This window comes from Lonchura striata, chromosome 35 (genome assembly GCF_050655825.1).
Source record: "Lonchura striata isolate lonStrDom1 chromosome 35, ASM5065582v1, whole genome shotgun sequence".
Classification (NCBI taxonomy): domain Eukaryota; kingdom Metazoa; phylum Chordata; class Aves; order Passeriformes; family Estrildidae; genus Lonchura; species Lonchura striata.
The window spans coordinates 3,692,553-3,715,901 of NC_140737.1; the positions used below are offsets into that span (position 1 = coordinate 3,692,553).

Consider the following 23,349-nt stretch of genomic DNA (forward strand, 5'->3'; position numbering starts at 1 on the left):
CTTGCCCTTCCCTTTCTCTTTCCCCCCTTGTTAGACTACGAGTAATGCAGTGATTTTCCTCAGGGACCGGCTCTGGGATTTCTACCTCTTGGTTATCAAAATCGCCCCCTTGATCTAAATCGGGGTAGACTGTGGGTGGTGCTGGTGGGGGTGGAGGCGGGGGAGGTATGCATGGTAGAGGGGGTGCAGTTGGAACTTCCTCAGGCTTTTTATTTTTCTTTTTCCCTCCCTGGGTGCTTCAGGCAAAAAGTTTTGCTCTTGCTTCCCCCACTATCCAGAGAGCAGCATACTTGCTCTCTTCCATATCAAAAGGTTCTTTGGAGTTTACATAAATGTTTAATGCCTGGCAAATCCAGTCCTTGAAGTTTCCAAACACTGGCCAAAATAAATTATCACTACAGATTTGTTTTCCTCCCCATTCTTTTATACAATAATGTATTATTTTGCCACAGCCTTCCCTTTCCTTGAAGGATATTCATCCCAAGATTTTATCATTAGACCTAACGGACTGTCAGGGGGGATCTGGGGAAGCGTTACCGGGGTCCCCGTCCCCATGGAAGCAGAGGCCTTGCTTTTCCTCTGTCCCATCTCCCAGGACACCTTCAGGCACACACACACTCGCGGCCCCTGTTGGTGCCCAGCCCCTCGCGGGCTCTGCAAACCGCACTACTCAGAGCTCTGCCCGTGCCTCGTCCTACAAGGACGTCTCACGCGTTATGTCCTGGGATCCCAGCCCAACCCAGCGGATCCCCACTTTTATACTCACGCTGTCCTGCGTCTTCGCCCGGCTTCGTGCACAAAGATTACGGGGTTACCGGGATCCCTTGTGCTCAATACCGAATTTGGGTTCGTCGGTAAGGGTCTGGGAAGGAAAAGCCTGCACCAGGGCCGCTGCAGAGGCAGCGGGGCGCCTCCCTGATTAGGAATTCCCACCCGTTCACCCTTATCCGAGTCACGGCACCAAATTTGTTATGGACAAATTCAACTGGAGAGGCTAATTATAGATAAATCAATTAACAAGAATTTATTAAGCAAGCAGTATTAAGCAAAAGAACAGTGCTGGGCAGCCAGGGAGCCTCTGCTCTGCCACGGAGCACCTTCCCCCTTTGACCTTTTTGTTTTTATAGTCCCATTTTCTTTTGGGTTGATGTATTTTCTCTCAATGCACTCTGTGCCAGTGCAATTGGTTGCTGGGGGGTCTTTTTTTCCCTTGGGGCCCTTGGGGGTCAAAGGAATGAAGGCTCCTCATCTTCCTTGCAGATTGTCCTTGGCCTAAAATTTAACTTGTATATAATTAGTTACACAGTCTTCTATGCTAATTGCATTACCTACTCAGTTCAAATTCTTATCTCCCTTAACACTCGTTTTGATGAACAAAGACCTTTTTATTTATTACACCCACTCTCTCCCAGTGCCCCCCAGTGTGTCCATCTCTCTGCTGCCCTCGAGCTCCTGGCCCAGCCCCGGCCGCCTGCTCCCATCCAGCTGAGGTGGTTCCAGGGCCAGCAGGAGCTCTCTGTGGTGGCCACCGACGTGGTCCCCAACGGGGACTGGACCCACCAGCTCCTGGTGCTGCTGGAAACCCCAACCCGGGCCGGGCTCACCTCCACCTGCCAGGTGGAGCATGTCAACCTGGAGCACCCCCTGAGTTGGAACTGGGGTACAGGGGAGGAATTGGGGGTGCTGGGAGAGCCACTGGGATGTGCTGGGAGCACCTGGGAGGGAATTGGAGAGAGCCTGGTTTCAACTGGGAGAGGAGGTTGTGGGTTTGGAAGGGCTAAGAAGGGGTTTGAAGGATAATGGGGAGGGTGGGATGGGGTTCTGAGGGTCCTGGTGGGCACTGGGAAGGGACTGGGAGAGGATTTGGGGGTCCTGGGGCAGTGGGGGCGACTGGAAGGAGGCTGTGGGATCTTGAGAGGGACAGGAGGGGCTTTGGTGGGTCCTGGGGAGGTCAGGAAGGGATCAAGAGGGAGGTTTCAGGGGATCCTGAGTGGGCTGGGAGTGATGAGGATGGTGGTTGGAGGGGTTTTGGGTGTCTATGAGAGTTTTTGGGAGATCCTGACCCCTGTGGAAACTCCAGAGATGCTGCTGGATGCTGCCACAGCAAGATGCTGACAGGAACTGGAGACTCCCGAGTTGGGTTTTGTCTTCCTGGCACTGGGGATCGGGTTCTACCTGCGCAAGAGAGTCTGCGGGGTCCCGTGAGTCATGTCCCCCCTCCTCTGGAATGTTTGTGCTCCCCGGGGCCCCCAGCCCGGTGTCACCCCCTTTTCTCTGCCCACAGAGCTCCTGAGCCGCCGGCGGCCGCAGCCGCTCCCCGAGGCCTGGAGCCCAGTCGGGAACCCACCCTCCATCATGATGCTGATTTTGGGGGGGTCCTGTGTCTCCAGACCTGCTGTCACTCGGCCCCTGCCCCCTGCTCCCAGTGTTCCCAGTAAAGCTTCCCAGTTAAACCCAGCCCAGTTCATGGGGGCACTGGGGAGGGACTTGGGGGGACCCCACGGCGGGGCCGGCACTGGGCAGGGAGGGCGGGTCCAGGTGGGGAACACTGCCTGCTGCGGGTCTGCCCGGCAACTGGTGAGTCATCAGCCCCGCTCGCTCTCATTGGCTGACTCTTCTCCACCGCGTTCTCTCATTGGCTGAGGAGAGGCCCGGCAGTGCAGAGAAGGAACGGGAGAGATCCCGCCCCGAGCACCGGCACGGGGACAACAGACCCGGCCTGGGCACAGGGAGGGAATTTATTACCAACCAAACCACGGCAGCACCAGGAGAAGGAAAAGAAATCCCTCCAGCGCCTTCCCCACCCAACGGGGATCACCCACAACAGGGTTATCCACCATGGAGAGACGGGGACATCCGAGTTTAGAACAAAGCCAATTTTATTAAGTGTACCAGGTGTTTATACAGGGATTGACTTGTATGGTGCTTATAGAGGGCTCTGTTTTTGGTAACAATTTCCCATTGGATACACATTCTTGGTGACATCCAGTAACCTGGGAACATTTATCTTATCACAAAGTCTCACAGCATTTTTTCTGGTCACTTCTTGCCCAGGGAGACTTCAAGTGTGTCTGTGTCTAATACAGTTTCTGCTCAGTCAGACCTCAGGTATCAAGCCCCTTTATCAGCTCCATTGCTTTACTCTCTGTTTTATTCCCCATACGGGGGCACCAGGGCTCTGCCCAACGGGGTTCACTGGGGATCATCCAGGCCGGATCCTCCCATGGGGGATGGAGATGCAGCAGCACATCAAGCTCTTCCCTCACTCTCTTCCCTCACTCCAAGCTCTTCCCTCACTCGGGGCACTCACGGGGCTTCCCTTAGTGGTGCCTCCGTTGGTGCTGGGTCAAGTGAGAGCTCTGTGAGAAGCCCTTCCCACACTTCCCACACTCGTAGGGCCTCTCCCCAGTGTGGATGCGCCGGTGCACGGTGAGGTGGGAGTTTTCCTTGAAGCCCTTCCCGCAGTCGGGGCAGCGGTAGGGCCTCTCCTCTGTGTGAATCCGCTCATGTCTGAGGAAATCGGAGCTGGTCTGAAACCCCTTCCCACACTGGGGACACTCGTAGGGCCTCTCCCCAGTGTGGATGCACTGGTGTGCTCGCAGGTGTGAGCTCCTCCCAAAGCTCTTCCCACATTCCAAGCACTCATAGGGCCGCTCCCCAGTGTGGACCACCTGGTGATTGATCAGGCCAGACCTGTCTATGAAGCCCTTCCCACACTTCCCACACTCGTAGGGCCTCTCCCCAGTGTGGATGCGCCGGTGCACGGTGAGGCTGGAGTTGTGCTTGAAGCCCTCCCCGCAGTCGGGGCAGCGGTAGGGCCTCTCCTCTGTGTGACTCCGCTCATGTCTGAGGAGATGGGATCTGGTCCGAAACCTCTTCCCACACTCCCCACACTCGTAGAGCCTCTCCCCGGTGTGGATCCTCTGGTGCTCAATCAGGTTGGATCTCCAGCTGAAACCCTTCCCACATTCCAAGCACTTGTGGGGCTTCTCCCTGCCATGAGGCTTCTCCACCAGCTCCGAGCTCCGCCTGGATCTCCGCCCGCCTTCCTGGCTCAGGGGGGCTCTTTCCTCCCCGCAGCTCCCTGGGCTGGGTTTGCAGCTCCTCCTCCTGCAGCATCTCCGGGGCTTTTCCTCCTCCTCCATCCAGCCACGCCCTGGCAATGAGAAATCCTGGTTTGAGGGAAAAACAAGAGGGGAGCACCTTGGACTGGAGGTTCCTCCTTGCCCAAGTTCATCTCAGGAAGTCATTGGGAATCTTGTGTCTGTAAGAACATCCAAAACACCAAGATTCAGCCCAAAAATCCCACAAACTTCAAGACACAGATGAAGCTCAGAAACACCAAGATTCACCCTGTGAAAATCATGGATCCATCTCCATAGTCACCTGCTGCATGTGGGGGGAGCAATGCTACTGGGGCTGGGGGGACACTGCAAGTAGAAGGAGTGGTGGAACCTTCTGCTGCTTCCTCTTTCTGCTCCTCCTCCTCTTGTGTCTCTACTCTTCCTCACACTCCTCTTTCTCCTGCTATTCCTCCTTCTCCTGCACAATCCCACCTTCTCCTGCCATGTCCATCGTTTGACCATTCTGTTCCTCAAGCCTGCTTCTCCTTCCCCTCTCCTCCTGCCCCCAGGCCCAGCACCCACTGCCGGCTCCCTCTTCCCCCCACACCCACAGCATCCCAGCGCAGGGGCAGGGATGGAGCTGGGGCAGGTCGGGCTGGGGCAGCGCTGGGCTCTCGGCCGCTCCCGCCCGCACTCGGTCCCCACTGCAGCCGCTCCCGCCAGGACAGCGCGGGGGGGCCCGGCCTTGGCGCTGCCCCACTCCCACCTCCCCAAATTCCCCTCGCGGGGCCATGGGGCCGAGGGGGGGCGCAGGTGGGTCCAGGTGGGGAACGCGGGGAGCTGCGAGTCTGCCTGGCAACTGGTGAGTCATCAGCGCCGCGGGCTCTGATTGGCTGAGCTCTGCCCGAGCCCTGGGGCTGCAGCACAGAGGGGACACCCTGCTCCAGGGGGGATGTCCCACAAACGGGGGACCCCATGAAAGGAACCACAGGAAAGTGTCTTTACAAACAGATGCTCTGAAGCTGCTCGGAGATAGTACCAGGGACCTGTTCATAAGGAAGAGACAGGAGAAGCCATCGGTTTCAGGAAATAAGTGATGACACAGACTGCTGCTCAGACAAGGTCCTACTCTATTCATGAACTTCCAGAAACATAAAAAAGCCTTAACAGAGCCATGAATATCGTTTGCCATACAGAAGTGGGGTGTATATGAAGGGGGAATATAGAAGGTGGATTGGGAAGTCTGTACCTCTCAAGTGCTTCAGCCAATGAGGAAAGCAGAGGGAGATGTGGCCAGGAGAATTAGGATGTAAAGGAGGCTGTGTGCTCCAACAATTGGAGATAACCCATCGGGAATGTCCAAAGGCCTTTCCCATTTTTTGGAATTAAATTACTTCTACAGGACTCCTCTGTCTGCTTTCTGGACAGAATTCTCTGCTGATGTCAATTTTCCCGCACACCCTGGGGCTCATCCCAAATTCCTTCCACCCTCCGGGGCGGCGGGCAGCAAGTGCAGCTGAAGGTGCCTCACCCACTTTGGGTGATCGGCTCCCTTGGCTGGCGGCGGCACCGGGGATTGATTGGGGACCCGGGAGTGACCAGGAGACAGACGAGTGACACATCAGGGGGTCTGGGAAGAGTCAGCAGGGAGAGAGCACTGAAAATCTCATCAGTGAGTGCCCTGGGATCCTCGGGGAGTGAACATGGCAGGGCACCCATGGAGGGGAGAAAAGGGAAAGCCAGGAAGGGGGCCTGGCCAAAGGGATGATGATCCCAAAATGTCTCTGAAGGGTCCCTTGGGAGAATACTGAGGAAGTGGAGAAGGGATTTGGACAACAGGGGATGGATGGTGTTGGTGTGCTGGGAAGGGATCAGGTGAAGGGGAGTGTGCAAAAATATGGTTCAGGCAAGAAGCAACAGGAGGAATCTATGTGGTAAGAAAAAGGATGATGGCAAAGAGGAGGAAGAGAAAAATACTCTGGATTGGGATGTTTTTCCACAGAGTCTTAACCTCACAATTTGCCAGCTAATATTTTGAAGTCCCAGTTGCCCAGACAGGAAAAGCAGGAGGTCAGGATGCCAGGGGTTTCTCTGCGGTGGCAGCGGCAGCACCAGGCGCAGAGGTGCGGCACCGGGAGCACGGGCTGGGGCCTGTGGGGAGCTGCGGGGCCGGGCCGGGGCTGTGGGGCAGCCGGGGCTCAGCGCCGGGCGCTGCCTGACCCCACCAGCCCCGGGCAGGGCCGGCAGTGGCCCCCGGCCCCCAGGAGGCTGCGGGACGCCCCGGCCGCTGCCCGGCCCCGGGGAGCTGCCGGCCCTGCCCGCCGGGGGGGCCGCCTTTGGACACTGCGGCAGGACAGGCACCGGCTCTGCCACACGGGCGGGGCAGGGACCCTGAGCACAACGGGGAACACAAAGGAACAGCTGGGAAATGCAGAGTGCACATGGAAGGATCAGGATTTGCTGTTCAGGATTTGCTTTGGGTCCCTGCAGAAAGGAAAGGTTTTGCAGAAAGCTCAGCAGCTCTCAGAGGATGAGCACCCACAGGCAGTGACCGGGGCTGCAGGAGTGGCACAAGAAGGCCCTGCAGCACTTGGGCACAAAGGCACAGCAGCTGAAGGCAAGAAGGGATGAGCAAAAGGCCAAGCTGAAGGCAAAGGCCATGGCAGAGTTCCTACAGCCCCTGAGGGATCAACCCCAGGGCCCAAGGGGGCCCCAGCACCCAGGGCATGACGGGGTCGGCCACAAGCACCTGGCAGAGGCATTGCCCTCCTGGCCAGGGCAGAGCCCACCCAAACAGCCCCTGGGAAGGAGTCAGGGCTCCAGCTGCAGCCCACAAGGACACTGCAAGCACAGACAGCAGCACCCTCAGCAGGAGCAAGTCCACCCCTGCATGGACATGGATTGGCAGGGCTCTCTGAGCTCCCATCCCACCGGGGACCCACCACACTGGAGCCCTGGAGAACATTCAGGCTGGGTCTGCATCCAGAAGAGGCCTCTCCTGATGGACACAGGGGCCTCTCCATCCACTCTGAATCTTACACCTAAGGGGGGAAAATTCTAAAGGAGTGTTTTCATTATTAAGGGAATAAATGGGAAAGCTGAGCTGGTATCATTTGTTCAATCACTATTAGGAGCTGTGGAGGATAGGTTTGAAATAAACTCTTTTCTTTTTCTTCCTACTCTGATTGTAATTAACTAGGAAGGAATCTGATGGTGGCATTGTAATATTGTAAAAGGTGATACAGAGGCTATTGCTGCTGTACCTTTGTGTCATATGTCTGGCAAGGCCTGTGCTGAAGGGAACCCAGAGGTGTGGGCAGCCCCATGGAAAGAGGGAAAATTTGATATGGAGCCTCTCCAAATTACTTGGAAGCAACCAGGACAAGTGGTGTCTAAAAGCAACACCCTGTTCCAGGGGAGGGAAGGAAGGGCTCACAGCCTGGTATGGAGTCCCTGCTAAAGGCAGGGCTCTTGGAGCCAGGGATGTCTCCCTACAGCACTCCTATCCTGCCAGTCAGGGAATCGGATGGCTCCAATGAGGAGGACAAGAACAAGTGGTAGACAAACAAAGCCTCTGTGAAATGGCTGAATTTTCTGGCTAAGAAAAATCTTTTGACTACTTGGTAAAAAAAAAGGCAAATGGTGGAGAAAAAGGTTAAAAATTTGGGATATATTTTGACGGAAGGTTTGTGCTTGAATGACCCAGAGTGGGTGTGGGCAATCTTAGAAGTAACACTACCCAGGAACAAAAAGGAGCTGTGACAATGCTGAGGATTAGAAAGGAATTACACAACCTGGATTGAGGATTCTCTGTTCCAGCCAGAACACTGTAGGACTTTTTAACCCCAGACAGCCTCCATGCTGTGGTATGGACAGGAGAAAGAGAGCAGAACTTGAGAAAATGAACAACCAAAAATATTGATGCCTCAGCTGTGGCTCTTCCAGACTCAGAAAAGTGTTGGGAAGGATGGATAAATATAATTATTCATAATACAGCCATGCTGAAAACAATCCTCCCTACTGGCTGGACAATACCGTTACCTACAGATAAGTCCAAAAGTCAAATAGAACTGTTCCATCTCACCCCCCAAAATGTATGGTTCACCTGTAACCCTCCCCTAAAACATCAAGTGCCTGTAACACCATTGGCCCAAGTCTTGCTCCAGCCCACCTTGAAGCCCCTGATAAGGGGTCTCCGAGGGGCCAGACGCTCTCTTGTATCTTCCCCCCTCTGAGGACCTCCACCCTGTCCTAGAGCATCCTCTTGTCTCTCCCCTCCCCCATCCCCTCAAGCTTGCCAGGTGCTGCATCTGGCAGCTCCAAGCAAGACCTTTCTCCATCCCTAATAAACCTTATATCCCAAGAGCAACTTCAGAGATCTCTCATCTCCATTCCCCTAAACCGTCCTGGAGCACAGTGCTCCCTACAGAAAAGAAATTGGAATTCTAGGTGAATGTTAAACAGGGCCATGCCAAAGGAATCCTTGGGCCAAAATGTTTAACCCAATGGCCGGAGTGGCCTCATTGTCTGCAGAATTATGCAGCCACAGATTCAACAGAACCGAGGCCCAAAATTGATGACAACAGGATCTCCAACTGTTCCAGTCTGCCATCAAGTTCAAGCTTTGATCACCAAAAGAGCCTCGCAATGGATGAGCAATGCTCGGTTACTACGGTGTGAAACTTGTGCAGTGGCACAGGAGGATTCAGAAGTGAGGACATGTGAGAACCCCGGCCTTGCTCTGGGGTCTCATATGGTGGTGAAATTCCTCCTCCAACCCGTGCTTCCAAAGACAAACTCCACAGGCTTTAGCTGTTCGGTCTCAAGGCAGTTTATTGCTAGTTATCTAACAGATTATGTTCTTGGACTGTGGCTATTTGATCAGCGGCCTGGGCAGAGGCACACACACACCCTGACATCCTCTCTCTCTGCTGTCTTCTTCGTCTCTCTCCCCGCCCAGGGCTGCTGCTATCTTTTATAAGATATATTACGTATAACATGTTTACAATTATTCCCCAATACCTACTACCTACGTTGCCAAGTGTTTTTCTACTCTAAACCAATCTGTGAGTGCCAACATCACCAAGAACATGGAGGTAAGGAAAAAGAAGGAGGAAGAACAGGATCAGCCCACTTTCCTCCATCTTAAAACTTCTGACCCCCATGTACAAAGTGAAAACCCCCCTGTACATGTGTTAAAACCCCCCTGTACAATACTAAAAAAATTTCCCCTCTACTTTGTAACTACTTTTACTACACTATCTAACCTTTTGTGACTGCTTGTTCCACCTCCAAAGTTGGTCATTCATTCCATGGCTCAAACTCAAAATCACAGCTGTTTTTCAGCTGTCTGCCAGGGTCTACAATGCTTCTGACCAAGGCCTGGAACCTCTAAAAATGTCTGAGAGACATTATGAGTTCCCACAAGGACAGGGGAAGGGTTTAACCCAGCCTCCTGTTTGAACAGCCCACAGAGGGGCTGGGGAGAAACCCAGCACTGCATTCAAGTGACACAGCTCCAGACCCAGCCTGGGGGAGATTCAGGAGACATTGCCTGGCCTCAGGCAGAAAATGTCTTTGTGGATGGCTCTTCAAGGGCAGCAGAAGGGAAAAGAGTTCCAAGACAAGCTGTTATTGAGGAAAGGGAATCAGACAAAGCACAGGTTACCCCCCATGGTCAGCTCAACCGGCACAGCTGTGTGTGCTTGTAAGAGCCTGGCACTGAAATGCCCTGAGCAGGAAGGCTTCAATATCTTCTGGTGACACCATCTCACCTAACAGGGGGGCAAAAGCAATTCTGATTGCTCAGCAACCACTGGATCACTTAATAAGGCATCTCTAAAAGAAGTAATTTCTATAAAAGGGATTGCGGAAACAACAGATTCAAAGAGCAGAACTCATTTTACAGGAAAGATCCTCCAGGGGCTTATGGCAGCTTTAGGAATACAATGGGACCTCTTGACCCAGAGCTCAGGCTGGGTACAAAGAATGAATGGGGAAAGAAAGAAACACCTTTGGAAGCTGGGGATAGAAACCAAGATGCCATGGGTACAGCTTTTGCCATTGGCTTGGGCAAGAAGAAGAGCCAGAGCCAGGGCAGATATTCAATTATTTCCCCTTGGAATTGACCTTGTGAATTCCTTACCCTGGGAATTCTCCACCCAGTGCAGGGTGCAGATAAGGGATGCACATTTAAAGCAGTCTGTGGCCAGAATCCTGTCTCTGGTGCAATCTCTCCCCCAGGAAGCTGGGCTGGCACAGAGCCTGCCTTGGCACTTTGCTGTTGCCAACATCCAAGCAGGACATGGGCTCTGCCTAAGGAGTGCAAAGCAGCACCACTGGTGGCCAAGTGGCGTGGCCCATGCCAAGGGGCCCCGAGGCCAGAAACAGCCGCCAGCACAGCTGAACACGGGGGGACCCCTCAGCCTGGGCTCCAGGTCTCTGCAGCCCCGGAGATTTGCACTTCCCGCCTGCAGCAGGAGGATGGGAGGCCCCCCTGAGCCTGCACTGAAGGCAGCGCAGCAGCAGCCAGGGCTCCACAGCGGGGCAAGGCCCTGGGCCTGCCCACACCTCCTCTGCTGAAATCCTCGGCCTGGCCACCCTCCCTGGGCAGCTCCAGCCACCGGGGCCAGCCCTTGCTGCCACTGCTGCAGCTTCAGTGCTCGCTGGGCCTGCACTGCCACAGCTGCTGGGGACACACCGGGACAATTCCACTCACTTACACTCACACTGCATTAGCTGGGTTGGTGGAAAATGTAGCAAGTTTCATTAAAAAAAAAAATTATTTCTCTACTCAGGCTTGGTTTGCCTTTGCCTTGCAGAAAGAAATTTTAAAGGTTTTGTTAAGGGCTGTTACACCACTCAATGGAGATGAGTTTAACATCTCAACACACTGGGAATACCCCAAAAGATACCCACAAAACATCAGTGCCCAGCAGCAAACAGCAACCAACACCTACCCCAGACACTGCCCCCGGCAGAGTTAGAGGCACCTGGTCTGCAAAAGTCTGGGAAGGAAATCCAGGAGTTTGAATCTAATTTACATCAGAGGCAAAGAAATCTGGGTCCAATAGAAAACCAAATACTAAAAACTACACAACTTGGAAGCAATGAACATTAAACCAATGGATTTAGATTGGTTCAGACTGTATATAGTTTAGGAAAAATCTAGTAAAACTCACATGTCATGGAATGATTTTCTCTGCACAGCTAGGCTGTGTGTGAATGAAATTATTTCTGTTGCACATCTTTGCCAGAACCAAGGAATGCCTTGACTCTCTAACACTAAAGATATTGTTGGAAATTTTTTTTCCCTGCAGTTTCAGAGACAAGATTACACCATGAGAATAACTTTCCATAACAATTGTCCTGGCTTGTAAAATAAGCATGTATTCTATATGCCATCTGTTGGAGGTTGGGCAGTTTTCTTATCTCTTCCAAGAACAATGTCTCCCTCTGGGGAGATATCTTCTGACAATGGACCATTGAATGACTCACTGCATGACCGATAAAGTTACATCATCCCATTGTGAGATGCTCCACCCAGGGGGAGGAGCCAAGCACCCCTACCTGCATAAAATCTGCACTTTTTGGGACACTGAGCAGCTATTAGCTGGATTCCCAGAAAAGCAGCTCTCTTCTCTGCTGGTGTCCCAGAGGAAGACCAAGCCCAACTACTACCAGACCTTCAAAGAAAACTCCACCCTTCTAGAGATCACCAATCCAGCAGCATTTCATCTGCCACTCCAGGAAAAACAGCCACCATTTAACTAGACTACTGCCAACACCCTAACTCCTCAGGGTGTTAGGTTTCTGACTCTCACTAGTTTTGTTTGTACTAATTACATTTTTATTATTATTATTTTTATTTAGTTTTTCTCCTAATAAAGAACTGTTATTCCCATTCCCATATCTTTACCTAAGAGCTTTTTTTGAAATTGTGGTAATTCGGAGAGAGGGAGTTTACCTTTTCCATTTCACAAGAGGCTTTTGCCTTCCTTCACAGACTCCTGCCTTTTCAAACCAAGACAGAGCCCTTGGACAATCTTCCACCCCTGTACCTGAATTCTCCTCCCCAGGCTCAGGCCCCTGTGCCTGCACCAGCGGGGCACCCGCCTCAGCCTGCACAGGCACAGGCACCGCCGTGTAACACACAGCCCTCGGCTCCGCTGCTGCCGGACCCATCAGGTCCCTCCCAGCCCCACCTGCACCACAACAGGCAGACGATCCCGGGCACACACCTCCCCCTGGGAAAACTGCTTATCCTCCAGCTAGCAGAACACGGTGCAAGACACAGAGAGAAAACCATGATGATAGTGAGGAGGAAGGGGACAGACCCAGTCTTTACCCTCTAAGGGAAGTACCAACCGCTCCCGGAGTCATTGGGTACGTAAATGTGCCGATCAATATGGGAGATGTAAGAGCTTTCAGCAAGGAAATGCGGAAATTAATGGATAATCCTCTCGGGGTGGCAGAGAGGCTGGATGAATTTTTGGGGAACACCATCTATTCATATGATGACATCTGCGCCATTCTAAGGTCGTTATTCAACGCTGAGGAATGGGACATGATACGGCAGGCTGCAATAAATGATTGAGAACACAGGAATCCCCAGGGAGGGAGTGGCACGAGAGAAAGCCTGAACAGAGGCCATCATAGAACACCCAGGCAGAGAAGGATCAGTCTAAAATGATAGGGCTAAGGAACATGGTAATACAGGGAATTTGGGGGATGGTACCAAAGGGACAGAACATTAGTAAAGCATTGGGGGAATGCCAGGGGAGGGATGAAATACCCACCAAATGGCTGGAGAGGCTGAGAAAGAGCCTCCAAACGTATTCGGGCACCGACCCTAATTCACCTGTCGGGGGTATTCTGTTTAAAACACAATCTGTTGCTAAATCATGGGAGGACATACGGAAAAAGCTAGAAAAAATAGAAACTTGTCAAGAGAAAAGCCTCCAAGAATTGTTAAGGGAGACACAGAAGGTTTACATGAGAAGGGATAATGAAAAATAAAAAGCACAGGCAAGGATACCTGGTGGTGGCAGTAAGGGAATGCAAAAACAGGAGCAGATACAAAATCCCGGAAAGCTGGCACAAACACAACAGCCCCAGGGAAAACCTAACCCCTCTCAGAAGAAAAGCATAAACAAACAGGTAAGCAGCCCTGAGTGCTTTTACTGTCAACAGAAAGGGCACTTTAAAAGAGACTGTAAGAAGAGAATGAAGGATGAACAGATCTTCCAGAAGGATTAGAGGTGTCAGGGGCTTTATAATTTGGGGTCCAGAACACCTGGAGAGCCCTTGATAAAATTAAAAATTAGACCCCCAAAAACAAGAATTGGTGTTTTTGGTCAATTCAGGTGCAGAAAGAACTACAGTTCAGCAACTGCCACCTGGATTTACTAAAAGCAAGGATTCAATGGTGGTCATTGGGGCTAAAGGGGAACCCTTTAAGGTACTGGTTTTAACAAATGTGGAAATAGAAAATAAGTTTTGTCTGGGGAACATAGTACTGGTAGAAGAAGCAGATTATAATTTGCTGGGGAGGGATCTAATGGTAGCTCTGGGGATAAGACTGATAGCACAGGACTCCCAGCTCACAGTAAGTTTATACAAAATAACCGCTGAGGACAAAAATGAGATAAATCCCAAAGTGTGATTTGGGAAGAGGCGGGGAGGTTAAACATGGAGCCAATTCACACTGAGATCCAGAGACCGGAGGATCCAATCAGGATTAAACAGTACTGCATTCCCATGAAAGGCAGGAATGGACTGAAGGCTGTAATAGAAGATCTAATAAAGAAAGGCACATTGGAACTGTGCATGTCAAGACATTACACTCCTACCTTGGCAGTACAGAAGGCGGATGGTAATTACAGGCTGGTGCAAGATTTGAGGGTGGTAAATCTATTCTCTATACTCACCAAACCTATTTGGACAAGCCCTTGAAAAACTCTTAAGTGAGTTTGTGCCCGTTAAAGGGACCAAATTACTACAATACGTAGATGACCTATTGGCAGCTGGACTCAGGGAGGAGGATGTGTGGGACCATAGCACTATTAAACTTCTTAAGGGAAAAAGGGTTGAAGGTCTCAAATTGAAATTACAGTTCACAGAGCCTGAGGTCTAGTACCTAGGGCATTGGTTAACAAAAGGTAAGAAGTTGGATCCGGACAGGATAACAGGTATCATTACTTTACCCCCTCCACGAAGAAAAAAGGAGATCAGGCAGCTGCTGGGGCTTCCAGGATACTGCAGGCAATGGATCAAGGGATATAGTGAGAAGGAAAAGTTTCTTCATGAAAAGCTTATCACGGACAAGCTAAAGTAGACAGAGCAGGATGAGGAGGGTTTCAAGAAATTAAAAGAAACCCTTGCGGCAGCTCCAGAGTTGAGCCTCCCTGATGTAAAGAAACCTTTTCAGCTCTTCCTGGACATCAGTAATCACACTGCCCATGGGGTTTTAACGCAGGATTGGGCAGGGGCCAAGAAGCTGGTGGGGTATGTATCAAAGTTTTTAGATCCTGTAAGCAGAGATCTTACCAAGCAATTGTAGCAGTGACAGTATTGGTGGAGGAGGCTAAGAAGGTGACTGTTACAGAATTGCTGAGAGAGAGGGCATGATTTATGTCTGGAGTGAGAATTGAGCTACCCCTCAGTCTAGGCCACAGATTTGGGGCTTGTGAGGCCTTCCAGCCTCTGACACAGTTAGAAATTAAGAGCTTGTGGCGCAGATAGAAATTGTATTAAGGTGTGATGCGAAGCACTGGGCTGTCTGGGTGTAAAGTAGTATAGGTTTATAGTGTAAGGTTTAGGCCACTTTAAGACAAAGGTAAACAATGTTAGCTTGCCAATGAGAGTGCTTTGTAAACTATAAACTATATAGAAGTGTATACAACCTGCCATCTTCTCTCGAATAAATGGAGAACGTTGCATTAATCATATTGGTTGGATGTGTGTTCTGTCCCGTCCAGCTTCCCGTTATCTGAGGTCCCTGGTCGCAGGTGACTGTCGGGGCATTCTGCAGCAAAAGGCTGACAAGTGGCCAACTGACGCCAGGCTCCTACAGTATGAGGCTGTATTAATCCACTCCCGGGATTTGGAATTGTGAACTACCTCGGTGCAAAATCACGCGCGATTCCTGGCTGGGGAAGCCGCAGGAGTGCCTTCCCATGACTGCGCAGAAGTGGTGGAGCTGCAGATCAAAATAAGGCCAGATTTAGAAGAAGGTGAAAAATGGTTTGTGGGTGGTTCTGCAAGGGTCATAGATGGGAAAAGGAAATCAGGATATTTCCTGATGGCAAAACCGGGGTGGTAGTGGAATCAGGACCCCTGAATCCCAGATGGTCAGCACAAGCTTGTGAGTTGTACGCAGTATTGAGGGCCCTGTGGAAATTAGAAGGGAAAAAAGGAACAATTTTTACAGATTCAAATTATGCATTTGGGGTGGTACACATATTTGGAAAGATTTGGGAAGAACAAGGGTTACTCAATACTCAGGGAAAGAGGCTAGTGCATGAAGAAATAATCAGGCAAATCTTAAAGGTTATAAGGGGGCCAGAGGCAATTGCCATAGTCCACGTGAAAGGGCACCAGACAGGAATGCAGTTCAGGACCCAAGGGAACAATTTAGCAGACAAAGAGGCCAAAAGCGTGCCTCTAATGAAGGTAAGTACCCCAGGAATCGAAGAAGGGGAGTTTCAGGAATATCCGCCCCACCCCTTCCTGAAGGAAATCGAGGGGTACAAGAAGATAGGAGACCAGATAGAAGGAGGTAAGTGGAAATTGCCAGATGGGAGGGAGCTGTTGTCTAAAGACTACAGCAGAAACATCCTGAGGAGATTACATCAACAAACACACTGGGGATTCCAGGCCCTGGCAGAGCAATTCCCTGGATTCTTCAGGTGCAAGAGGATTTATGAACTGGTAAAACAAGAGGTGCAGGGGTGTATGATTTGTCAAAAGATTAATCAGGCAAAAACACGGCAGCTGGCACTGGGAAGTCACCCAGTGGCATACAGACCTTTCAAAAGGATTCAGGTAGATTTTACTGATCTGCCTAAGGTGGGGAGATATAAATTTTTATTGGTAATAGTGGACAAACTAACCCACAGGGTAGAAGCCCTCCTGAGCTCTCAGGTGATGGCTCAGACAGTATCAAAATTTCTACTAGAAGAAATCATACCCTGATGTGGGTTAGTAAAATACATAGATGCGGACCAGGAGACACACTTCACCTCAAAAATTATTAGACAACAAGCCAACGCTCTGGGGATCCAGTGGGAATACCACACCCCATGGCATCCTCAGAGCTCTGAACAAGTTGAAAGGATAAATCAAACATTAAAGGTTCAATTAGCAAAATTGATTCTGGAAACAAAAATGTCCTGGTTAGAGCGCCTCCCCTTAGCCTTGCTGAATATCCAGACCATGCCTCACTCCGAGACTGGAGTGTCACCTTTCAAAATGCTGTATGGGATGCCATATGAACATGGTATGCCAGTGGGGCATCCGAGGATAGAAGATGCACAGACACAGCCGTATCTCATAGCCATAAGTAAGAATCTGCAGGAATTGCAGAAGCAGGGAATAATAACACAAGGTGCCCCTTTAGGTTTTTCCACACATAAAGTACAACCTGGGGACAAAGTGCTCATAAAAACGTGGAGAGAAGCCCCACTGACACCTCACTGGGAAAGCCCTTTTCTCGTCCTCTTAACCACAGGTACAGCAATACAAACAGCAGAAAAGGGGTGGACACACGCATCCCGAGTGAAGAAGGTCGAGCACCAGGAAGAGATGCCAGAGTGAAAAGTCACCTCTCCTCCTGGGGATTTGAAGATAACCTTGTGGTGGCCAAGTAAATGACTGACAGGGATCTGATAACGTGCACTGAACCTCATTGTGAATGTTATCCATTTGTATATTTCAAATGTGAGTATTGTAACAAGGTTTGGGTCACACACTGTAGAAGGGAATATTGGCCAAAGGGTTTATGTGATAAGTGCCTAGAAGGGGAACTAGCCATATCTTAGAGCTGTGGGTCTCAGATTCAGTCAAAGAAAGAAACTGAGAGTTTCTAGCCAGGCAAAAAGCTGGGAAAGAGCTGGGAAAGAATGTAAATAATGCTTTATTTCTCTTGTTTTTCACATTGTTTATAGTTAAGTTCTATCACTGTGTGTCAAGCCCTTTTGCACCAATGCTCTGGATTGTTTTCACTTCAGAACAAATAGATTTGATCCTTGCGAAGCTCTGTATAAAAGAGCTGTGTATTTTGAATAAATGGGAGTTTTACTCTCAGCAGCCTTCTGAGTCAAGTCTATTCATTCCCATCCTGCCTCGACAGCAACAAGAGCTTGCCACAAGCCTAGGAATAATCGAAGCGGACTCTGAGATCTGCTTTCATTTGTTTCAAAACAGGCTAAGGGGAAAATTGAGATCAAAAGCTCAAATCATTACTGTTGAGTGCCGGAGGTTAAATAAAGTACCCTGCAGTGCAGATACAGTTAAACTACCGAGGTGGAGCATCTTTAAACGGAGGTATGCAGCTCAGTCCAGGTATGACACCACAGAAGACTATTCTTGCTGCTGAGAAAATGGTTTACCTCACCACTGGTGGCAACCCAGTGAGCACAGGCAAAGGCAGAGGAATAATAATCGTGGGGATCCTGATCAATCTGAGTCCAGCAATGTGCCTCAAGACCAGCACGCGTTGCACTAACTGGCCCAGCACAGAGGTGTGAGGCCCCGGTGAAGGTGCGGGCTCTGCATACAGACCGTCCAGAGAGCACACGGGGAATCGGAGGCTCCGACAGCCCCAGCCCCAAGGAACTGCGGCAAGGGTAAGATAAGCGGGCACTGTCCCATAAACGGCACCCAGCAGGGGATACGCAAGCTAAAAGAAAGAATAAGGTGTTACTCACAAAGGGCGACCCCCAAGGACGGGCAGTCAGAGCACAAGGAACATAAAAGAAATGTTGAACAGATATCTGTCCCAATCTGTGATAAATGTAACCGCACAGTATGGACTGGGGGAAGGATGGAGTCAGTGTTTGTAGCATACTTTCAGGCTAACCCATTGTGTTATGACAATAACCACTTGGGAATGTGTGTTATGGGTGGACAGACATACTGGGTCAGGGAGAACTTAAAATATGAGACCAAGATGTCCCTCAAAAATAAGCCAGTTATCTTGGACCTTTTAGAGGATTAGGATGACCGCCTTTGTTTGCAATATGACAGGATGTTCTGCTTTTCAAGAACAAAGAGCGAGTGGACCCGGAGAGCAAAATTAAACAGGTATCACAGGAACTAAAAAGACAAGAGGCAGAGATGAGAAAAAGAAGGATGGAGCAAGAAAGGTTGAGAACCCTAAGCGAGCAATATGATCAGCTCAAAAAACAATATACCAGTTGGAGTTTCCCTGCCTCCAATCAAAACCTATTTGTGGATCTGATGCAAGAAACTGCAACAGAATTGGGGCTGTCCGATTGCTGGATCTGCAGAGGGCTCAAGTCTGCAGAGAAGTGGCCTTGAAAAGGTGAGAGCTTAGCTCTAGATCAACTCCTGAAATGGGATAATGCTATAATTGGGACATTTTGCATTAGCAGGGAGGGAAAGGAGCACACTGAAATGGTGGGATACACTTCATGTCTGTTCACTCCAACAGTAAATTCCTTTAACAAAAGCAGAATCTGGCAGCCAGAAATCCCTACTGGAGTACTCCAGTACCTAGTAGGTACCTAGTAGGGTACTGGAGCTGGGAAAAAGGCACTAAATGTGAATGGAGAGAAAAAAATCGAACACTGCTGGAACAAAGGCTCTGGAGCTAACCCTTACCAATCCTTAGAGAATTGAGAGGATTCTGGAGTAAACCTGAAAACACAAAAGTCAGGTGGAAAGCCCTGAATGGTTTATATTGGATTTGTGGGAAGAAAGCATACAGCAAACTACCTCAGTGGCGGAGAGGATCATGCACTATTCAATTGATCAGACACGTTTTCTTTACCCTACCTCAATCAGAACGCAGCTCACTAGGGGCCCCCTTATACAAAACTTTGAGCAGAAGAAGGGATTTGAAAAAGAAATTCCCTATCTTTGGTGGGGGTCAGACCTGGGGCGAGAAGTGGCCAGCAGAAAGAATAATAGAGGATTATGGTCCTGCAACATGGGCCCAGGATGAAAGCTGGGGGTATAGGACCCCAATTTATCTGTTAAACCGACTAATAAGATTTTGGGCAGTGGTAGACATGGTCTCTAACCACACCTCAAATGCCCTTGAGCTGTTGTCTAAACAACACTCCCAAATGAGGGCCTTTGTGTATCAAAATAGAATAGCCCTGGACTATTTACTAGCAGAGGGAGTAGGGGTCTGTGGAAAGTTTAATGAATCATAATGCTCTATAGAGATTGATGACTATGGAGAAACCATCAGAGGCCTGTGACAGAAATTAAAAGGGTAGCACATGTCCCAGTACAAAAATGGAACTCTGTACTCCAAGCATCCTGGTGGGATCATCTGTTTGATGGAGCACGGTGGAAAAAGGTAATATTTTTTTATATTGTGTTCAATAGCTGGGATCATATTCCTACCCTGCCTGATACCATGCTTTATCAGGTCGATACACTCAGTAGTGCAGGGTATGCAGGTGGCTGCCATGCCCACAGACCCAGAATGTGCTATGGGAAAAACAAATCAGGTATCAAAAATAATGAAATTGGGGGAGGAAAATCTACACGGTAGGGCAGCAGATGCTTTGGCCAGATTCAAAGAGCAGATACAGGGAGAAGGGGATGTCTACAAATTGTACCAGGGAATTCCAAGACAAGAGTGGGATAATAAGCCTTCAGGGAACTAAGAGGATTATTTCCTTCTTATAAAGAACTAGGAAATGGGATAGTAATATAGGGAAAAGTCACACATAATTATGTAGAAAGTTTAGAAAGCAGGAAAGAAGGGGAGGGATTGTTTTGTGTATATGGGATAATTCATGCAGATAAAAATTGCCATATATATTTTATGTATGTATTGGTAAGAAATACCCTTATAAAAAGATTTTTAAGCACACAAGTCAGTGTCCGGGATTGCATCACAGTGTTGAAACCACCTGGACTAGAGGAAGGAGATCTTCATTTACAAATGAATGAATGTGGCCAGCCCAGAGATGGGTGTTCCTCAAGGTGATCCACCAGGATGATGAATACCTGATAAATATCTAAGACTGAGATAGCTGGAGCCATCTGTGAGATACATCTCAATACTGGATTACTGGATTCCTGGATTCTGGGAACACATGGTGGATGTTTATCACTCCCCGGACATGGTTTTGTTCAGCTCCTTGCAGAGAAAGAACTCCACAGGAATATGTGCAGACCTGAAAGGAAGAAAAGGGACTCTGCCTCGGGCAGGATAGTCGGTGTGAAACAGAGGGGACCCTCTGCTGTAGGGATCAGACCTGTGTCTCGCCCAGCACCGGTACCCAGGCTCTGCACTGACCCTTTTTGACTGGATTGTGGCTCTTCTTTTTTTTTTTTCTCCAAATTTATACTTTGATCATTTAATAAATTTTCGTTAATTAATAAATTGGAGCATTCATTTATCACAAAGGTGATCCTTTAACTCATTAACAGTTAATAGTGTGTTTAAAAATATGCTTTAAAAAGAAAAAATAAAAGCAGCATATTCTGGGGTGGCCACATATGAGTCATCCAATGGCTGACCTGGAAAAGAATTTTCCCTCCAGCAGCCTGGAGAGGAGCTTAAGAAATGCAAATTAACAGTGCTGGGGTAAAGCATGGACAATGTATTTGGGTTTCTTGCCTGGGGCTGGAATTGGGCTGATTCCCTCTGCCCCCTCATCCCAAACTCCACCATCTCCCACAGATGGAATTTGCACAGCTGAAGGCAGAGCCCGTGGTGAGGATCTCTGACTCTGCAACAGAAATGGCTGAAGCTGCAAAGGGAAACAGCAAATGGAGAATGTTGGGAAAACTTCACCAAAATAAGGGAGGGATCATCCCTCTGCCCACTCCAACATAATCTGTCACTGTCTGTGTTTTATAGGGTGGATTCGAGCATTGGGGTTTTTGCTACCACAAGTTCAGAAAAATCAGTTAGAATACAAGTATTTGATGTTTACATTAGAGAAAATCAGTCAATTGATGCAGCCCTGGCTCCCGAGGGAGTGTCAAAAATCGAAAAACCAAAACGGCTACCAGAAGAAATTCTACAACACCACAGACCAGCCCCTGGGAACCCTATGAAACTCATATCAGGAGCCACAGAACCCATTTATCATTTCAATGGCATCATTAAATTACAAGCTGTCCTCCAAATAAGAACCAACCAGACAACTCCAGCTCCTGACCTTCCTGCTGACCAAGCCACTGAAATGAGGAACACAACATTTCACCAGGGGATGGGATCAGATTATCTGTTAGCAGAAAAAGGAGGAGTTTATGGAAAATTAAATGACTCAAACTGCTGTTGGCAAAGAGATGACCAAGGAAAACTGGTGAAAAAGATGAGAAAGGAAATAAGAAAGCAGCTCATGTTCTGACCCAAATGTGGAAAGGATGGGTATGGGACGCGGTTTTGTGGTGCACTGGCAGACCAGGGGTCAAACGAATGCTGCTTCTCCTCTTCTGTGCTGCAGCAACTCTCATCTTTTTACCATGCTCCACACCTTGGCAGTGCAGCTCATCCAGCAGCTGAGCCAGGGCATGCAGGTGGCAGCCAGGCCTCCTGATCCACAAACGGCTACAAAAGGACAGGGAATGAGGGCACCGAGAATAATCCCAAAACCAAAGAGGACCCGGGAAGAACAAAACAGAGTCAAGGAGTGAATCTGCCTGGAGATAGGGCCGGGCACTTGTAGAGAAGGGGAGAAACCATCAGGTCCATTAAATGTTACAAATTGACCCAGACAGCTGCTCAAAGTCCCGCTACATTCCCGAACTTCGAGGAGAAGAACAAAGACTTAACAGAGCCATGAATATCGGCTGTTCTACAAAAGGAGGGTGCACATTAACGAGGACAGGCTCCAGGCGCATCGGGAAGTCGGAACCTTCCAAGGAACTCAGCCGGTGGGCAAAGGCAGAGGGAGATGCGGCCGGGAAAATGAAGATAAAAAGGAGGCTGCGGACTACAAGCACGGCAGAGAGCGCACGGCAAATGCCCCACGGCCTCTGCCCCTGCTCGGCAATAAAGTCACTTTGACAGGACTCCTCGCTCTCCTCCGGGCACACAAACCTCCGGCGACGGGAATTTCCCCGCCCGCTCCCGGCCGCGGGGCAGCCCCTCTGTCCTGCCCACAGCAGCCGGGCCGAGCCAGCGCTGCTCCGGCAGCGGCTCCTGCCCGGCCCCGGCGGGAAGGAGACCGCGGGCAGCCGCTCCCGCAGCGCCCTCAGCCCGGGGCCGGCACGGGCCGGACACGGCACCGGCGAGCCGCCGGAGCCCCCTGCCGCCCCCTCCGCCCGCAGCCGGCCCCGAGCCCCCGCAGAGCCCAGCGCGGCTCCCACCTGCGCCGGGGCCGCCTCCGAGCTCCGCCGCCGCCGCCTCACCGCGCTCCGGCCGCTGCCGCCGCTGCCGGGCCCGCACAGCCGCTCGGCCAATAGCGGCGCTGGGCGGCCACGGCCGCCCTCAGCCCGCCGCCGGGGCCGCGCCGCGCCCCGCTCCCACCAATCAGCGCGCCGCAACCGCGACTGACGGCACCGGCGGCCAATGGCAGCGAGCTCGGGGCGGGCTCTGCGCACGGCCCCGCCTCGCCCCGCGCTCTCGGCGCCCCCGGGCTGCGTGAGGGGAAAGCCGGAGATGAGGAACAGCCCCGGCACGGGCCCGGGCCCGAGCCGCGATTGAGCTGCCCACACAAACAAACTTCTCCGCGCCTCCCGCCACGGCTTTCCCGGCCCTGCGCCTCCCGTGCCTCCGCCTCTGCGGGAAGCCCAGGAGCCTCACTTCTCCTGCCCCTCGTTAGCGCGTCAGTGCTTCGCTTTGATTTCCCCCAAAAAGGGAAACCTGCCCGAAGCCCTGTGGGTGGGTGGGGCAGGGGAGAGATTTCTGGCGGAAAACTCCAAAGACTGGGAGCAGGAGAAGGAGAAGTCAGTGCAGAGCCTTAAATGCAGCTTTCCCCACGCCTCCCTGCTCCCAGCTGCACCTCCTCCCCCGGCAGGGCAGGAGACAGGGAATGGGGCCATGCTCAGCTCATCCCCCGGGGCTTCTCCCTCTGCTCAGGGACAGGAGTCGTTCCCTGCTGCACCCTGCGCTCTCTCCCGGCCGAGA

General features: G+C 50.8%; 2 protein-coding genes across 2 annotated transcripts in view; both read right to left on the reverse strand.

The window, feature by feature from the left end:
* The window catches only part of LOC146764273 (uncharacterized), a 189,633-nt gene that overhangs the window by 31,949 nt on the left and 134,335 nt on the right, over positions 1-23,349 (reverse strand). The window lies entirely within an intron of this gene.
* Positions 1,472-22,670, reverse strand: LOC146764274 (uncharacterized). Its single transcript, XM_085565341.1, has 2 exons — positions 22,590-22,670; positions 1,472-4,172 (listed from the first exon to the last, which is right to left on the reverse strand). Exon 2 carries the CDS (start codon positions 4,143-4,145, stop codon positions 3,321-3,323), a length of 825 nt encoding a protein of 274 aa, XP_085421467.1. The 5' UTR covers positions 4,146-4,172; positions 22,590-22,670; the 3' UTR covers positions 1,472-3,320.

Bases quoted from the DNA above. Each gene is read 5' to 3' on its own strand.
- LOC146764274 (XM_085565341.1), bottom strand. From the start codon at position 4,145: ATGGAGGAGGAGGAAAAGCCCCGGAGATGCTGCAGGAGGAGGAGCTGC.